Below are 18309 nucleotides of genomic sequence, written 5' to 3' on the forward strand. Positions count from 1 at the left end.
TTATTTTTCAATGCAATGCGTAGTTGGAATCTTTGTACATAATGTTGTCATGGATGTCTTTTTATTAAATTGTGTTTCTTTTAAATAATATTAATGATTAGTGGGTCTTCTAGTTAGCTCTTTTTTACCAAAATAATGTAGGAGGGGAAATATGTATTATGAAAAATTGAACTTAATGTGGTGATTATAAACAATCCTTTATTAACTAATTATAAAATATAGATCATTCATTTAAAAAAAATGGTTTTGTTGTTAGTTCATAATATTATGTTTTATGGAATTTTATTTGAATATTTTTATTTATGGAGTTTTTATGGAATTTTATTTGAATATTTTTATTTATGGAATTATTATAGATTTAATGATTTTAGAAAGGAAATATATTATATGTGAAAGACAAGAAACTTTTATATACAAATGTTATAGTTGTAGGTAACACTCGCCAAGATGAAGTTTGGATAAAACATAAAAAATTATGTTCTGGAAGAACTTATTAATGGCCATAATCATCAATATTACAAAGCATTCAAGTTTAAAGCATTATTCTGGTAATAGATTGATGTTATTTTCATTCTATAATCACTACACTTCTATGTGTATAACACGAAGTAAATGATCAATAGTAATTGATAGTACATAGGAAGGAAGAGCACACTTTAATCAATGGTTCTTACACTACTTTTAATAAGATTAAAGAGTGTCTTTAATTACCACCGTCACCTCTACAACAAAAGGTTCGATTGATCAACTAAAAGTAATTTAGAAAAATAATCCAAAATAAAATACAAAAATCCAATAATATTATGTTTAACATTGGAAAAATTATAAATATATAGTCAACGGCTGAATTAATATGCAGTTAGTAGACATATCAAATATTACATACCATGATGCATAAGTAACAAAACAATGATAAGTATCAAAGAGAACTTAATCATTTTCTAATATGCAATTAGTATACATATCAAATATTACATACCATGATGCATAAGTAACAAAACAATGATAAGGATCAAAGAAAACTTAATCATTTTGAACTTTTTGGCTATTTTCATTAACAATTAATATATTATTTATCAACATAAATCATTTGTTGATTGTTTAACAAGTTATATTAAAGCCAATTTCTTGTTGGAGATTCAGTTTGTATAGGATTTATTTACACGAAGTTGATATGGAGTCACTCATAAGTATTGAAAAACTTACTAGGCTGAATTTCACAATATGGAGGCATTAACATTTGGTGACCGTGGAAGACAACCATATAGAAGGAAATCAAGGTGTTCCATTTCTAGAGGAAGATCAAAGTCTATGTAGGGGAGAATAAAATGCTACCATTGTAGAAAACCTAGACATATCAAGAAACATTGCAAGATATTAAAAGGAAAACAAAAGGAGCAAAAGTAAACCATCATCAACAACAACAATGAAGAAACTATTGTTGTTGCATCAGATGGTGAGGTATTAATTATTGTTTCTTATGAAGATGCATGTATTTATACTTCTTGTCATAATAGTGATTGGGTTTTAGATTCTGGAACCTCCTACCATGCTATACTAACTAGAGAAAATTTTATTTCTTATTAATCTAGATTTATGGGAATGGTTCGCTTAGGTAATAAAAGTATTTGTAATATTAGAGGAGTAGGAGATGTACTAATAAAGATAGAAGATGGTTGTAGTTTATTGCTTAAATGGGTCAGGTATGTACAAGATTTGGGATGAATTTGATTTTAGGTTGGAAGTTAGATGATGAAGGCTACCTTACCGTGTTTGGCAAAGGAGGTTGGAAAATTGTGAAGGGGTCACTAGTTATTGCAAAGAGGTAGAAAATTGGCACTCTCTACGTATTAAAGTCAAAACTATAAAAATTTGATATTGTTGTTGTTAAGGAGTTTGTAACATATTTATGGCACAAAAGGATTGGCCACATGACCGAAAGAGTCCTAAAAATCCTTGTTGAACAAAAACTTTCGCCTGGGATAAAAGGTACATAATTTAAATTTTGTGAACATTGTGTTATGGGTAGACAAAAAGGGTATCATTTATGAGAGATGATCCTAAAATAGATACACAAATATTAGATCTAGTACATTTTGATCTTTGTGGCCCAATCAATATAATTTCGCTAGGAGGAGCTACTTATTTTGTTACTTTTATTAATGATGCTTCAAAAAAAGTGTGGACATTCCCTATTAAAAGCAAGGATCGATTTTTAGACATTTTTTCGTAAATTTCATGGGGCTATTGAAAGGGAAACTAATAAATTATTGAGATGTATTGGAACAAATAATGGTGGGGAATATTACTCCAATGCATTCGAAGAATATTGTCACATACATGGCATAAAACATTTAAAAATAGTTCCTCACACTCTACAACAAAATGGAATAGCTGAGAGAATGAATTGGAAAATAATGGAGAAGGTGAGAAGTATGCTTTCAAAGTCTGGTTTGCCTAAATAGTTTTGGGCAAATGTTGTCCAAACAGCATGCTACTTAATAAATCGGTCTCCCACAACTTCATTGGATGGTGGCATTCCTTAAAAGGGTATGGAATGGTAAATATTCGTGTTATGCTCATTTGAAAAATTTTGGTTGTGAAGCATGTGTGCATATTCCTAAAGAATAGAGGTCCAAGTTAAATGAAAAATCATTAAAATGCATTTTCTTAGGGTATGTTGATAATGAGTTAGGTTATCGTTTATGGGATCCTTTTAAAAAGAGAGTTATTAGAAGGAGGGATGTTATTTTTAATGAAGAAAAAATGTTTAAAACTAATGACAAAGATGTGGAGTTGAAAAGATTTGTTGAAATTCCAAAACAACAGGAAAATCAACCACCATTATAAGAAGACAAACCAAGAGATAATGAGCACCCATTGCAACAAAATGAAAGTGAGGAACAATAAGGAGAAGAACATGAAGAACAACAAGATCAACAATCATTAGCATAAATTCCACCATAAAATTCATCAATTCCACAGGTCTACCTAGCCACATAGGCCTTCGCAAAGGTATTTCCCCTTAGAATAAATTTTATTTATTGATGAAAGTGAACCTACTTGTTTTCAAGAAGCAGGTGAAGGATAAAATAACATCAGATGTCAAAAAGCAATGCAAGAAGAGTTAAAATCCCTGCATGATAATAAGACATGGGATTTAGTTGAAAGGCCAAAAGGAAGAAAGGTTTTAAAGAACAAGTGGGTGTATCAAATAAAATATGAAGGCGAGGAAAATTAGTAAAGATTTAAAGCAAGGCTAGTGGTGAAAGGTTTTGGGTAAGAATAAGGTATTGATTTTATAGAAATTTTCTCTAGTTGTTAAAATGTCATCAATACGAGTAGTGCTTGGTCTTGTAGCTACTTTAGATTTAGAATTGGAGCAATTAGATGTTAGGACAACCTTCCTATATGGTGATTTAGAAGAATAGATACATATGGAGCAGCTACAAGGATTCATTGCAAAAAGTAAGGAAAACTTGGTCTGCATCTTGAAGAAGAGTCTATATGGGTTGAAATAAGGGCCTCGCCAATGGTATAAGAAATTTTACTCTTTTATGCATGATCATAATTTTAAAAGGCTAAATGCATATCATTGTGCATACATTAAAAGAGATGAAAGATGCAATTTCATTATCTTATTAGCCCTTGCCAAGGAAAGGCTATAGCAATCGATTTGTCTGTTGACCACTAATAGTTTAGACCATGACAACTTCTAATGTTTAACTTTGTAAATCATTAAAGTATTTTTTTATTTTAATAATAAAAAACAATTTATTACCATTTGATTGGCTTAAAAGTTTGTCTTATTTCAGCTCTTTTGACATGTGTCACATGTCACCCATGAAATTTGGTTACCCTAAATATTCGCCAATTTTCATGGGGATCATGATTGGGATCTTGTAATCAAAATAAAACTAAAACTAAAACTATATTTAAGTAAATTATAATCAATTTTCTTCAATTTATTAACAAAAAATCAAGAGAAACTCTTCAAGATAATATATTTAAATATTTCGTATAACCCTCTCTCCAAACAAATTTATGATAATTTATAAAATTTCAAAATAAAATAATAATGTGATATTTTCCTATATAATGTATAGTTGTTATACATTAATTTATTTTAATTTAGTTAGCATTTAAATTTATTAAAACATTTATATAAAACTTTTATTTTTACTTAATAAGAAAATAAATAAATAATTTTATACTATATTAATTTTTTTATAATAAAATGATTAAAATATATATATAATTTTATACTATATTAATTTTTTATAATAAAATGATTAAAATATATATTAAATATTAGCAATTCAAATTTGAAATAAATTTAAATTAGTTTGATATTTTTAATTTTTCATATAAAATTATTTTTTTAATAATAATTTAATGTAAAAATATTTCATATAAATTATTTAATTAATCTAAATTTAAATTGGTTTAAAGTTTTTAATTTTATCTTTCGTGTATATTTATATTTAAATTAATTTTTATTTCGTAAAAATTTTCCTCACCTACTGCGCGCAACTCTGCGGGCTTGACCTAGCTGGTGCACCCCCCTTCCTGAGCTGCCTCCTGCGGCCTCCCCGCCTGGCAGCCTCCTGCTGTTGGGCTCGCCCGTCCCTGCCCCATCCTTCCTGAGCTCCACCCCGCTTCAGCCTGATCGTTGCTGCTCCTTGCTGTGCGATTTGAGTAGCTGCGCCTAGCCATGGCGCCCCCAGGGGGCCCGGACCCTTTGGATCCTCCTCTACCCCCACCTCCGGAAGTGACAGCATTCAAAGCAATGATCGCTTCGAGCTGCAAGAGATCGCCCTCTGTCAATCAGCAGAAGTTCGTCAAGAAGATGGATTCCATCCCCACGGTAGCCCTTCCTGAAGAAGAAACATGCAAAGCAGCTTTGAACCTCGCTGAGAGAGGCCTCATAGGCCAGTTCACGGGCCTCTGGCCTTCGCCCAAGTCGGTAGAGGACTGGACACAAAGGAACTGGAAGCCGTTAATCAAAGAAGGTATAAAAAGCTACTTCGTAGGCAAAGGCTTTTTCATCTTTGTATTTGAAAGTGTAGAGGACAGAAGCTTAATCTTCAGAAACGGACCTTATTTTATGGGCCCCCAAGGGCTATACTTAAACAAATGGTCGCCAGACTTCGACCCAACCCAGGATGTCCCATCAGCTGTACCGGTGTGGGTGCGGCTCCCTCATCTCCCCTTACACTGCTGGAACCAGAAGTCACTCCAGATCATCGGCAATGGATTAGGGAAATACATAGATCAGGCGGTAAGAAAAGATCAATATTCATGTGCACGCATCTGTGTCGAAGTCGACCTGGAAGAGGGCTTGCCGGAAGCCATAAAACTTACAGTCGCAGGCTGGACGCATGTCCAAGAGCTGGACTATGAACAACTGCCATTTAAATGCAGACACTGCCATGGCTACGGGCACTTCGCCAAACACTGCAAGAAGAAGGCAGAAGAACAACCAGACAAACAGAACGGCGAGCAATGGATTCAAGTACAAAAAACCACTAATCAGAAGAAAGGCAACGGGAAAGGCACTCAGAGAGAGACTCCAAGCAGCTCCAATCCCACTCAAGAAAAGATCTCAAATGTTAAAGAAACGAGCCAGAGCAAGACAGTCACAGCAACCCCGGAAAATGTGGACCAGATCGACCCTCCCATCAACAACACAGAAGATGTAGAAATGGCTCACCTGGAAGCCCCCCAAGGAAGCCCCTCCAACCCTTCATACGCAGAAGTAGCAAGGAAAAAACCAGCTGAAAGCTCTGACTCCTCGGATGAGGAAACCCTCGAGCAACCCACAAGAAAAGTTGGAAGGAAATCTCGTAGAGAAGCAAGGGAAGAGGAGGCGGAAAGGCTCAAAACTCAAGGGAGCCAGCCTACAATAGAGATGTCAATCGGGAGAAACTCCAGGAATAGGCCCCCAAAGGGGGGCTCCCACCCCACCCCTGGTAAATAATGCGCCTCATCTCTTGGAACTGTAGAGGTCTGGGAAACCCCTCGAAAGTAGAAGCGGTTAAGGATCTCCTTAAAATAGAACCCTCAGACATTCTAATGCTCCAAGAGACTAAGATAGAGGGGAAAGCCCTGCTAGACATCAGCAAGAAGAAATGGAAGAAAAGTACAGGAAGAGCAGTCAGCGCAAGAGGCTCATCAGGAGGGCTGGCAACTCTCTGGACAGAAGACCTCTTCCAGCTGAACAAATACCATGAGACCCAGCACTGGATCTACACGGAACTTACGCACTGCACAAGTAAGTTAACCATCTCCCTTTTCAACCTTTATGTACCTGTTCTGTATTCTGAAAAGAGGGACTGTTGGAAATCTCTCACTGAATTCCTTGAGCAGCACTCCCCTAGTAACATCATTCTTGTCGGGGATCTAAATATAGTATTAAAAGCAAAAGAAAAAAGGGGAGGTACTAATAACAGAGACCCCATGCTCCCCATGGTGGAAGACCTCATCCAGCAGTGGGATCTCCTCGATTTCACTCCGGTCAAAGGGTCCTTCACATGGTCCAACAACAGAGTGGGTGAGGACCATATCGCTGCTCGACTGGACCGTTTTTTAGTCCAAGGTACACTGATGATGAATAAGAAGATAATCACCACCAAAATACTGCCCAAACTGACCTCAGATCATAAGCCAATCCAGCTTATTCTGGAAGATGAAGAAGATCTCGGCCCAATCCCCTTTCGATTCAGCTCTCTTTGGATAGAAAGGGAAGGCTTCATAGAAACAGTGAAAACTGCATGGGTAAAACCAGTCACAGGATCCTCCAGTTACGTGTGGGAACAAAAGCTCAAAGCCACAAAGCAAGCCCTGAAGGATTGGATTAAGAAACCGGTTCCAAATCCAACCAGCCAAAGAAAAGAAACTGTACAGTCCCTTGAGGCCCTGCAAGCAGAAATGGAAAGAGGAGAAATCACCCCAACGCTCCTTGACAAAGAAGTCAAAACTCAATGCTCAACATATCGATCTCTCCGGATGGAGGAAGAGTATTGGCGAACTAAGTCTAGAAGTCTGTGGCTGAAAGCTGGTGACCGGAACACCACTTTCTTTCATCACCAATATCGAGCAAGACTCTCCAGAAACCATATTTCTGAAATAACAACCTCAGAGGGGCAGATCTGCAAAGGGTTCAGTCAGATAAAAGAAGCAGCCGTTGAACACTTCAGACAGCTCTACACCGCAGATAACCATGTCAATGAGGAGGAAACTGCTGACCTCCTCTCCAACATCCCTCATCTGGTCAGCCCTGAAGACAATTCCGTTCTCATCAGCCCCATCACTGAAGAAGAAGTCAGCAAAGTCATTTGGTCTATGGATCCGGACAAGGCCCCTGGGCCTGACGGATTCACCATTCACTTTTACAAGACCTGCTGGGATATTATCAAAACTGATCTGCTAAAAATGGTAAAAGGCTTCATGGGAAAAGCCAAGGTAGGGGGAGGAACCAACTCCACTTACCTCGCCCTCATCCCAAAAGAAACCAACCCAGAAACATTCTCCAGATTCAGGCCAATATCGCTTTGTAACGCCTCATACAAAATTCTGGCAAAGCTGCTAGCTAACAGGATCAAGCCACTGCTCAACAGGCTGATATCTAGCAATCAAGGTGGCTTTGTAGAAGGCAGGCACATCTTAGATAATGTCATCCAGGTGCAGGAGATTATCCACTCAAGCAATCAGCGCAAAGAAAAAGGCATGCTGATAAAACTTGATATGGCCAATGCCTTTGACCATGTCAACCGCTCCTTCCTCTACAAAGTCCTCCTCTCCTTTGGCTTTTCCCCTCATTTTGTCAATCTTATCTCTGCCTGCACCCACAACCCCTGGATTGCCCCTCTTGTAAACGGCCGACCCTCCTCCTTTTTTCAAGCCCAGAGAGGCCTCAGGCAAGGATGCCCGCTCTCCCCTTTCCTTTACATCCTGATGGCAGACTCCCTCAGTAGAAAGCTAGCTGCCGAAAAAGCCTCAGGCTCCCTCCCTGGCCTCAAACCCTCCTCATCCTCCCCAGCTCAGAACCATGCTCTCTTCGCGGACGACTCCCTCCTCCTGGGAGGTGCCTCAGCCAGAATAGCCAAAGCCTTTGATTCTGTTCTCAATTGCTATTGCAGGGTCTCGGGAGCCTCTATCAACAAAAAAAAAGCGAAGTCTATGGCTGGAACATTGGGCAGCAGGAGCTCACAAGTATCTCCAACCTGATAGGCTTCAAAGGACACGCTAAATGGGAAAAGATCAAATACCTTGGCCTCCCCATCACAAACGGCTTCAACAAGAGGTCGTTGTGGACTGAAATCATCAGCAAAATAAAAACAAAAATTACAGGTTGGGGAGGATATTGGCTTACAAAAGCAGGCAAACTCATCCTGATCAAGACTGTCTTATCGGCGCTCCCTATCTACCAAGCAGCCTTCCTTCTCGCCCCCAAAAGCGTAACAGATCAAATCTCTAAAATCCTCAGGGAATTCCTTTGGAAGGGTGGGAAAGGAAATCAAAACAAGTTTCATTTAGTGAAATGGGACGTGGTCAAGCGCCCATTCTCTGAAGGAGGCCTCCAGATTCGTGATCCAGCATTAGCCAACCTGGCATTGGGAGGCAAGATCATTTGGAAACTCTTCAAAGAGCCCAAACACCCTGTCAGCGACATGCTGAAAACAAAATATGCGCATAACGTCCAGCTCAGAAATATCCAGACAGCGCATTCAAATCACTGCTCCCAGGTATGGAAACTATGCAGTAAAACAATGAGTTTCTTCATGCGCAGCGCGTACAGGATCCCAGGAAGCGGTAAACACACAAATCTGTGGCAAGACAGAATCATGAATCGTGACCCCCTTGCGGAAATTGACGAAATAACAGAGTTAAAATGTTGGCTTGAACGCGCAGGTATAAAAAGCCTCTACGATCTGTCAAACTGGGATTGCCACGATAACTGGAAAAGCTGGGATTTCTTTGGAATTCCAGAGCGATTATATCAGCAGAAGAGCGTCCTAGAAGATCTGCTAGAAGACGCAGCCCCAGTGAACAGAAAGATGAAGGATAGTTGGGGATGGGGGCGTTCAGGAATTTACACAACAGCCGCAGCCTATAATTCCCTTCAACCAAACAGGAACAGCAGTAAACCGCCAGAATTCTGGAAGAAAGTATGGGAACCGTTAGCGCTACCCAAAGTAAACTTTTTCTTCTGGACGCTGGTCCACAACAAGTTGCTAACTGGAGACAATTTGATGAAGAAAAGCATAGCAGGGCCGCATAGATGCGAGTTGTGTAGAAGGAGCTCAGAAACAGCCAGACATCTCTTTATGGAATGCAAGTTTGCCAAAGAAGTATGGGGTCTCATTCTACAAGAGTTACAAATCCCAGCCCCCTCTTATAATTCTGTTGCTGATCTATTCGACTCATGGAATCAAAGCTACCCCAGCAAAATTCCCAGCAAGTCCATCTAGAGAAAAGTCTGGAACGCTATCCCCAAGTTTGTATGCTGGCAGATTTGGTTGACCCGGAATGACTTGATATTCAATGACAAGCAGCAAACTCCTTTCGTGGCAGCGGCAAAGGCCAAATCCCTTCTCCTTGAAGCAGTCCATCAGCAACATTCTCCAGAAGATTCCTTGCTCCTCCCCGAAGAAGAGAGGTGGCTGGGCCCCCTCTCCCCTCATCCTTGGAAGCAGTTAACAGCCCCTCACTCAGCGAACCCGGAATGGCGCAAAAGGGACTCCGAATCCAACTTCCATGAATGGTGGCGTCAACAAAAAACAACCACGATTTTCTTTGACGGAGCCTCCAAAGGCAATCCCGGGACAGCAGGAGCCGGAGGGGTCATCTATGCCCCGGATGGCACTAAAAGGGACAGTTTTTGCTGGGGCATCGGGCAGAAAACCAACAATCAGGCAGAGATTCAAGGTCTCCTTATAGCTTGTCAAATAGCTAGAGACAGAGGTGACAAAGAATTCCAAGCATTTGGAGACTCAGAGATCTTAATAAAAAATTTAAACACGGGCAAACTGTTTAACAATGCATGCCTCAACAAATCTCTAAACAGATTAAAGAGCGTCCTGCTTGACTTTGACTCCTACAAATTCCTTCATATTCTCAGAAGCCTGAATAGTGAAGCAGACCTGATGGCAAACAAAGGCTGCATGCTGGGGAAAGGACAACTCCTCATAAATGGCGAAAGCTCTTATCATCCCTGTAATCCATGAGGATCCTGAATATAGTATCAGCTTAAGAAACAGAAATGGATGTAATGTAATGATGGCCGCCATGGCGTGAGTCCATTCTATTCCTCATATTAATAAAACATACCCGTTTCAGTGAAAAAAAAAAAAAAAAAATATTTAATTAATCTAAATTTAAATTGGTTTAAAGTTTAAGTATGGGGGATTTACGCAGTGCATTATATTAGATATCATTTTTGGGATTCAACTGCGTTAAGTAAGTCATTCAAACATATGACCATTTCCATGAGAGGTAGTCGTAACTGACTAATTTCTCATGATTTTTTGAATAGTTCACTTAGAACTCATTGCATCGGGTGATGCTCACAGGGGTGAAGAAGTGGGATTGAAACTAGTGAAATGTGGAGAACGAATCACATAGCATCAATCATCACTTTCGGGGCTTGCACCCGGTAACCAGGACTTCCCAGGAGGTCACCCATCACAGAACTCCTCTGGCTCAAGCGCGCTTAACTGTGGAGTTTTTCCCCACAATCAAGCCCACTTATTTTTCGTGTATATTTATATTTAAATTAATTTAATTTTTAAAATATTTCTATATATATTTAGATTTATTATTTTATTTTTTAATATAGTATTGTATTATGTAATGCGAGAGCATTTTCTTTTTATAATAAATTTCAAATAATACTTAAAATGAAGATTTAATTAGAACTTTTAAAAAATGATTATTTAACTAGTTCAAAAAAGAAAATTAATATAGCCAATATTAGAACGAAATCTCATGAGCTCCATAGTGAAACCAGTGGTTGGGCAGTTCCTAAAACACCATGGATGGAAAGGTTTTGCCATCTTTGTGAGAATAGGAACATCAAGGATGAAAATCACTTCCTCTTAGAGTGCCCACCGTACAACCACATTAGATCTCAGTTTCAAAATCTTTGTTGCAATACTGACCTTCCTAGCCTTTTACATTGTCAAAATTACAGTGAGCTCGGCAGGCTTCTCTCCAAGTTTTTTGAGCATAGGAATAAAATCTTAAATCAAACTAAATAATTCATTTCTTTAGGTCCGATAGACCAAAGTTTGGTCTCAGTGGACGTTAACCACCACCATCATAGGCATAATTGTAACAACACCATTTAGTGAAAATACAAATTTAATTAGGCCGATAGGCCTTCCTTTGAAAGGGACTTTCGTCGTCCTTTTCTTTCCGATGTTGACACCTGGCATCTATGCCGTTCAACGAATTCAGCGTCTTCTTCAATTACTTGTCGTCTTCTTCAATTACTTGTCATGCTGTCCGTTTTCTGCTCTGCCTGTTCTGCGTTCGGAGATTTGTTCGCGATTTTCTCCGCCTGCCTGTTCTGCGTTCGGAGATTTGTTCGCGATTTTCTCCGCCTACCACTGCCGTCGGAGACAACTCTGTATGTCTCAGCTTCGAAGGTATTTTGCAGAGGAAATCGTCGCTGTAGGCGCTTGGGCGGGTTACCGCCTACTCTGGCTCTCAAGAATGGGGTCAGTTCCTGCATTATGTTTAATTCTTTCCTTCATGCCCAGTCAAAATTTATACATTTGGGCACCCTTGGTATTCTGTTATTTTTATTCATTCGCGGCCCTGTTGATGATGCAGGAGGAAAAAGGGGATTCGACAAGGTATTATGGAGGGTACAGAGACTGAAAAAGGGACCTCGTCCATCTATACAGTTTACTTACCACAGTCGTGACGGTGAACAAGGTAGGAACGTCGCAGACACATACCTTTCAATATATTTATTGGTTCGCTTCTTTTCAGGTCACTCTGGTTAGGTTTTCAAGATTTCATTGCAATTATGGAAATTTCTGCTTCATTTGTTAGGTTATATTTAACTTTTGTAAGTTAAAATTACATTGTCCCTTGGGCTGTATTAATTTGATGTGCCTTCGTATTCACTGCCATCTCTACATCCAAAATTATAGGCCTCCCAATTCGTGTAGATCTACGATCATAAATTCCATGATTCCTCAGAGATCGCCAGGAATATATGGCCGGATAGTTATTCTGATTTCTTTCTACATCACCTGACCAAAAAATTGTTAGCTATTATTTTTATAATATATTATTTTTTAGTGTATGTGTAATCCTAATTTTTGCAATATAGCACAAATGCTTAACTGCTATGGATCATGGATATGTATGGAGAAATCATGCTTAACTGCTATTATTTTTTTAGTGTATGTGTAATCCTAATTTTTGCAATATAGCACAAATGCTTAACTGCTATGGATCATGGATATGTATGGAGAAATCATGCTTAACTGCTATGGGTCATTGATATGTATGGAGAAATCATGCTTAAGTGCTATTATAAGGCTCTGTGCAGATCCTAATTTTTGCAATATAACACAAATGGGTTATACTTAATACTCATTTTTGTGTTCTTGTGACGATTGAAATAGGATTTCCTGGTGTTCTTGATGTATCTGCAACATACACTCTGAGTGGACCTAGGGAGTTGACACTTGAAATAAAAGCAGTACCAAGGACAAAGGCTACTCCTGTGAGCTTAGCCCAACATACCTACTGGAACCTTGCAGGGGAAGCCAGTAACCGAAGCATACTTAGCAATAAAGTGACAATATGGGCACATTCAATTACTCCAGTGGACAAACACCTCATTCCCACTGGTGCTATTGTGCCTGTCAAAGGAACTCCCTATGATTTTACAAAACCAACTGCTGTTGGAAAAAGAATAAACTATGTCCCAGGAGGGTATGATATAAACTATGTCCTGGATCGGCCGAAGTCCAAGCATCGGCTGAGGCGTGCTGTGAGAGTGAAGGACGATTTCAGTGGAAGGGTTTTGGATTTGTGGACAAATAACATAGGCTTGCAGTTTTATAGTTCTAATCAAATCAAGAAAATTGTGGGGAAGGGAGGTGCCATTTACAGGAAATATGCAGGCCTGGCCTTGGAGACTCAGGCTTTCCCGGACGCAGTGGACCAGCCGAATTTTCCATCTATTATTTATCGTCCAGGGCAGATCTACCGTCATGTTATGGTTTACAAGTTTTCGGTGGAGAAGTAGTTCATCAAATCACAGATGAAGACTTTTGGAGAAGTAGCCCTGTATCCTTGAAAAGCAGGACTCTGAAAGGTCAAAATTTTCTTATCGGAACTATTAAATAATTTGGTGGGTGTATTCCATTGTTGTTCTCAACATTGTCAGATCCATTACATAATCAGGATAACAAATAGCCATTTATTATTTTAACAAATTCTTTTCAACACTTCCAGAAAAATTTGTTGTGTATTCCATTGTTCTTCTCAAACTTGTCAGGATCCATTGAATGAATTATTTGGGTGTAAGTTCTGTAAGTTTTGTATATTAATCTTAATAAAGATAAATCCCACTTCTATAGACCGGAGTAAAAATTACCATGTTATCATCATAACATTTTCAGTTTGAAGATTTCTAAGTACATAGCTGTTCATAGGATGAACAGCATTAATCAAACTGATAGAGACAACTTATCGATAAGGGTCAAAACTATGGGTTTGACCATATTATATTTATTTATTTTAAATTATATCATATGAACAGTGTCAGTAAACTGATTGAGACAACTTATATAGATAAAAGTTAAAATATGGGCTTGATTGTGAGAAGGATTCTATTATTATTTGAACATTTTATTCTTACCTCTCAATCAATTAAATTATATTTAACTTTATATATATGTATTCAAAAAAGAATGGTGTAGGTAAATTTTAATAATGAAATTATTATGTGAAAACAGAAATTCTATAAAAGATTAAAAAATACAAATATTTTTCTAAAAAAAATTAAAAATAGAAAATAATGAATATTGGAAACCACATATTTAAAATCTCAATTGTATTGTCAATTTGGGTATTGGTTAACTTTTATACAAACATATGCTTCCACAATTGTAACTCTTTTCCAACATTGATAAACCACTGCCATTGTACATAATTTCCAACATTGATAAACCACTGCCATTGTACATAATTAAATTAAATGTAAACTTTATAAACTACATACATGTAGTGAGTAAAGCCTATAAGGTGTGTAAAGAAAGAGCTGTTAAAAGTCATGTGTTAGGCTGAGCTTAAATCACGATATATTTATAATTAGGCAGCATTTTTTAAACAATTCAGATAATTTATTAATTATTAATTGATATTTTTTCAACAATTTAAAATAAGGTTAAGCCAAAACCTGCCATAATAAAAAACCCAACCAGGTGGAAGACAACGATGTGTGATTCAAATTAGTGGCATCTATTCTATAATTTCAGTGGAAGACTACCATCGATCTGGAAGACTCGTGGATTTCGAATCAACAGGTTAGGGCTATATCGTGTTCATCTGTTATATGTCTTGATTTTGTGTATTAAAATGGAAGATTTTGCGTATTAAAATGGAAGTTGAGTATTTTTCTGAATTATGAGCTGGACAAAGAAGGGTTCAGTTTTTTGCGCATTGAAATGTCCGAAGGCCTTACCATTTGCAAATGGGGTTGCAGTGTTTTTCTTTGAGGGAATCAGACCTTTGATTTGCTCCATTCCCCTCTTCTTTGGCATTTGATAATTACTCTCAATTTATTTTTGCAATTTCATTTTCTCATCATTGTTGTGTTCTTTGCAGGTTGAGGAATTCTTACCATTGGATTTAACAATATTTGCACCTTCATCTTTGAGAGTTCTAAAAACCCTGCATCTGTAATTTAGCTCTTTTATAATTCTTCTACATAGAGTCGTTTATAACTTTGAAGCATTGATCATTGATGAAGCCCTAGACATTTTGTTGCAGATTTTTTATGTTCGATATGTTAGAGAGCTTACAGAAATCTCTTAATGTTATAAGGAGGGTTTACAAAGTCCCTCTTACTTTGTCGTTTAAGACTTCCTTTTGATCTTGTTTCCATGAACAACTATATATATCTGTGAAAAGCAAAAGCAAACCTCTAAGGTCCCGGAAGAGGGTAGACTTCGATTTTTCTGCTTTGAAGAGGGTTACTGATGACAGAGGTTTTATTAGCGATGGTAACGAGTTTCAGTTATTTTTGTAGACTCTCACGCGTCTTCTGTTTCTCTTCTATTGTTTTGGAGCATTTTTTACAACAATAGAATTTATGTTTTCAATGTAATCTCTGTGCTGCCTACAATAAGGACATCCCTATAGCTGTTACTGATATGCACGATTGTGGCGTTGATGCGAAGATCAACATGAATTTCGGTATGGACATCCCTATAGCTGTTACTGATATGCACGATTGTGGCGTTGATGCGAAGATCAACATGAATTTCGGTATGTTTTCTGGTTGTTTTTAATGCTTGTTTGTCTCATCTTCCATGAACATCATTGACATGGCAAAGGTGGTTAGACTAAATTTGGGCATTATTCAAGTAGAAAAGTAGTTGTTGGCAATTTTGGCATGAACAAAAAAGGTGTAGTTTTTGCCTGCCGTTGTGGATTTAAGAGACCATTTGGGTCATGGCCTCTTCTTTCAGCTTCATACTTATATTCAGCAGTATTGCAGGCCTCCTACTTGCAGTAAAAAATGGATATGCCTACTCTACTTTAGACGAAAATATGGATATGCCTACTCTACTTTAGACGAAAATATGGATATGCCTAATACCAATGTTAATGATGAGGACATAAGAGGAAACGTTATGGAAACTGTGTCAAGCGTTGAAGATACTCCACATGGAGAAATAGCTGCAGAGATGATTGACAGTGTCCCCTCAATCTCGAAACAAGTGCAACGACATGTGATATGTTCATAGGGACATGGGTTCGAGATGACTCCTATCCTCTTTTTCAGGCTGGCCAGTGCCCTTATGATGATGACAGATATAACTGCAAGGGTAATGGAAGACCGGATTCCGATTATGAGAAATGGAGACGGCAGCCCAGCAGGCGTTCAATTCCGAGGTAAAAATAGCCATTCTTATTTTGATAGTCTAAAGGAAATGAAATGCAAAAAAACAGGGTGATATTGCATATGAAAATAAATGGATAAAAAACAGGGTGATATTGTATATGAGAATAAAAGGATTTGGACTTTTCTGTATATGGTTACTGGAAAGGAGATGATGTATTGGTTTTTGAGTCATCCCATTGGTGGCAAGATCAAAGGTGGGAAGTATCAAAACTCTGAACTTTCTGATTAAAATTTTCAACAAGGGGCAGCCAAATTTAGTGTTGTAATTGATATTAAAAATGTAATAGTTTGGAATGTGGTTGGACAGATGGGACCTAATCATGTCTAACAATCAGCTTTACACAAACATGGATCCACTTGTGGCTTACAAGAGGGCATTGACGACGTGGGCAAACTGGATACCTGCAAATATCGATCCCTAAAAATCACTTGTCTTCTTTAGCACCTCGTCCCCTACACATTACAGGTAAATCTTTATACAAACACACATTGTATATGTTATAGGGCATTTTTTATGTGGATTGCAGTTTTCATGAATATTTTGGAATTGGAAGTTTAAGCTTTAAAAAAATATAACTGTTCTTATGATAGATCAAATTCCAAGATATCCATGAAATCTATTCAAGTAGCTATGGCTCTTATTTTAGGTATACGAACTGGTTTTCCTCATAAAATTGATGTAAATGTGCAGCCCAATTTATTGGAATCAGAAGAACGGGCAGAAATGCTATGGTCAGACTGAACCAGTGCAATTTGAAGGATACTCACCTCCAGTGATTCCTCATGTGCCCATAGTGAAGGAAGTTATAGGGACTATGATTTTTCTTGTTACTCTACTGGATATAACAGGACTATCCCAATTTCGCAAAGATGGTCACGCTTCAATTTACAGTAGTACCGTTACTAGTGATGAGAAGCAGCATCCTGAGCAGTTTGCAGATTGTATCCATTGGTGTTTACCAGGCGTCCTTGATACATGGAACGAGCTTCTGTACGTCACTTTGCTTTCCAAGGGTTTAGGGAATTGATAATTCTTATTGATCCCTGAAGCTGGGCCAAATCTAGGACCTGGTTGGCCATAAGGAGGAAATCTTCTGCCTTGACTCACTGGAGCAGTAAACATATCTGGCATTGCAAACCCATCCACAGGGCCCATTCCAATCCTGTCAAAGCCATAAGTATCACCAGAAACCATACCTGGATGAAAGCCCAAAGCCTTTGATCCTGCCATTCCCCGACTACCCTTTGACATTGTCCCACGCCACATCATTCCTCTTCCCTTGCCTCTTCCTTGGCAAAAAAATCACAAAATTATGCTTATTCATGTATTGGGTTGTGATGGAAACAAAAATTTACTTGTTGGGTTGCTCTAGATTGAAGATTTCTGGAATGAGTTGTTATTCACTTGCATTCGTTACCGTATGGGTGTATGATGACTATCAACGTTTTGATTTCGCTGTTTTGCAAAATTTTCACCTTAGTTGTTGTGTTGACTTTACATGCTCACACATTTGATTGTGTTTGGTTAACATTTTTTGCGTAGATTTTGGTTAAGTCTGGTTTTTTGTTTAGGAATAAGAGTTTTGTAGGGAGATTCTAGGTTTGGCAAATTTGCACTTTCTTCTACTACTTGAGACTATGGACGACTCTGTTCATCTGGGCTAGGTTTATATATAGAATCAGGCATGCTGGTGCTATGAATTTGAATAAAGTACTCTGGTATTTTTCTAGGCTTGAAGTTTTAACATTTCATTGTGGTGATTTAGCTTGGTCTTCTGTGGATTTCTTTATTGGGTTTCAGTGTTTTTGCATAGCACACCGACTTGTTAAAATGGACTTGTTGAATTGGGATTAATTTGTATACATACATCGACCAGCCCACATAGACCAACGACCTCAAATGCCTTCACTGAGCCTTTAATTCTTTAAATGGAACACTAAGGCATTCTAGCAACTCCGACTACTGTTTTTGGCTACTACTTGTCTCGTATGGCAAGTGTTGAGGTTTCCCTTGTTATAAACTAGAAAAGAAATTAGATATCCCAAATGATTGAGCCCAGATTAAACTCAGGTATGTCCTGCCACTTATTCTAAAGCTAAATATTATCCATGAATATAGTAACTACTCAGAGCTCAGGAGCTAGGAAATT

General features: G+C 38.0%; 3 protein-coding genes and 1 pseudogene across 4 annotated transcripts; all 4 read left to right on the forward strand.

Annotated features, from left to right (window-relative positions):
- Window positions 1–5979: 5979 nt before the first annotated feature.
- Window positions 5980–10229, forward strand: LOC149267123 (uncharacterized). Its single transcript, XM_089410255.1, has 3 exons — window positions 5980–7683; window positions 8142–9353; window positions 9516–10229. The coding sequence occupies exons 1-3, from the start codon at window positions 5980–5982 to the stop codon at window positions 10227–10229; spliced, it is 3630 nt and encodes a 1209-aa protein (XP_089266381.1).
- A 1211-nt stretch (window positions 10230–11440) lies between these two features.
- Window positions 11441–15281, forward strand: LOC149267124 (uncharacterized). Its single transcript, XM_089410258.1, has 4 exons — window positions 11441–11632; window positions 11681–11723; window positions 11839–11943; window positions 12645–15281. Exons 1-4 carry the CDS (start codon window positions 11441–11443, stop codon window positions 13271–13273), a joined length of 969 nt encoding a protein of 322 aa, XP_089266384.1. The 3' UTR covers window positions 13274–15281.
- Window positions 15282–15387: 106 nt separating this feature from the next.
- On the forward strand, window positions 15388–16597 carry LOC149267125 (protein trichome birefringence-like 43). 2 transcript variants are annotated; one of them, XM_089431480.1, is made up of 3 exons: window positions 15388–15519; window positions 15752–16149; window positions 16467–16597. In XM_089431480.1, exons 2-3 carry the CDS (start codon window positions 15992–15994, stop codon window positions 16579–16581), a joined length of 273 nt encoding a protein of 90 aa, XP_089287606.1. In that variant the 5' UTR covers window positions 15388–15519; window positions 15752–15991; the 3' UTR covers window positions 16582–16597. The 2 variants fall into 2 exon arrangements, with proteins under 2 accessions (XP_089287606.1, XP_089287603.1); XM_089431477.1 differs by lacking the exon at window positions 15388–15519 and having other exon boundaries at window positions 15577–16149.
- Window positions 16598–16842: 245 nt separating this feature from the next.
- LOC149267126 (putative xylan O-acetyltransferase 8 pseudogene) lies at window positions 16843–17187 on the forward strand (annotated as a pseudogene).
- Window positions 17188–18309: the final 1122 nt, after the last annotated feature.

The sequence above is a fragment of the Pinus tabuliformis genome, chromosome 6 (assembly GCF_031772625.1).
Source record: "Pinus tabuliformis cultivar Carrire ecotype Pingquan chromosome 6, CPIR1, whole genome shotgun sequence".
In the NCBI taxonomy this organism is placed as follows: domain Eukaryota; kingdom Viridiplantae; phylum Streptophyta; class Pinopsida; order Pinales; family Pinaceae; genus Pinus; species Pinus tabuliformis.

Bases quoted from the DNA above. Each gene is read 5' to 3' on its own strand.
- LOC149267124 (XM_089410258.1), top strand. From the start codon at position 11,441: ATGCCGTTCAACGAATTCAGCGTCTTCTTCAATTACTTGTCGTCTTCT. The intron at 11,724-11,838 runs GTCAGTTCCTGC...TTGATGATGCAG, and splicing joins CTCTGGCTCTCAAGAATGGG to GAGGAAAAAGGGGATTCGAC. The intron at 11,944-12,644 runs GTAGGAACGTCG...CGATTGAAATAG, and splicing joins CAGTCGTGACGGTGAACAAG to GATTTCCTGGTGTTCTTGAT.
- LOC149267123 (XM_089410255.1), top strand. From the start codon at position 5,980: ATGCGCCTCATCTCTTGGAACTGTAGAGGTCTGGGAAACCCCTCGAAA. The intron at 7,684-8,141 runs GTGCAGGAGATT...TTGCTATTGCAG, and splicing joins TCTTAGATAATGTCATCCAG to GGTCTCGGGAGCCTCTATCA. The intron at 9,354-9,515 runs GTATGGGGTCTC...GTATGCTGGCAG, and splicing joins AATGCAAGTTTGCCAAAGAA to ATTTGGTTGACCCGGAATGA.
- LOC149267125 (XM_089431480.1), top strand. From the start codon at position 15,992: ATGTTCATAGGGACATGGGTTCGAGATGACTCCTATCCTCTTTTTCAG. The intron at 16,150-16,466 runs GTAAAAATAGCC...GTGGTTGGACAG, and splicing joins AGCAGGCGTTCAATTCCGAG to ATGGGACCTAATCATGTCTA.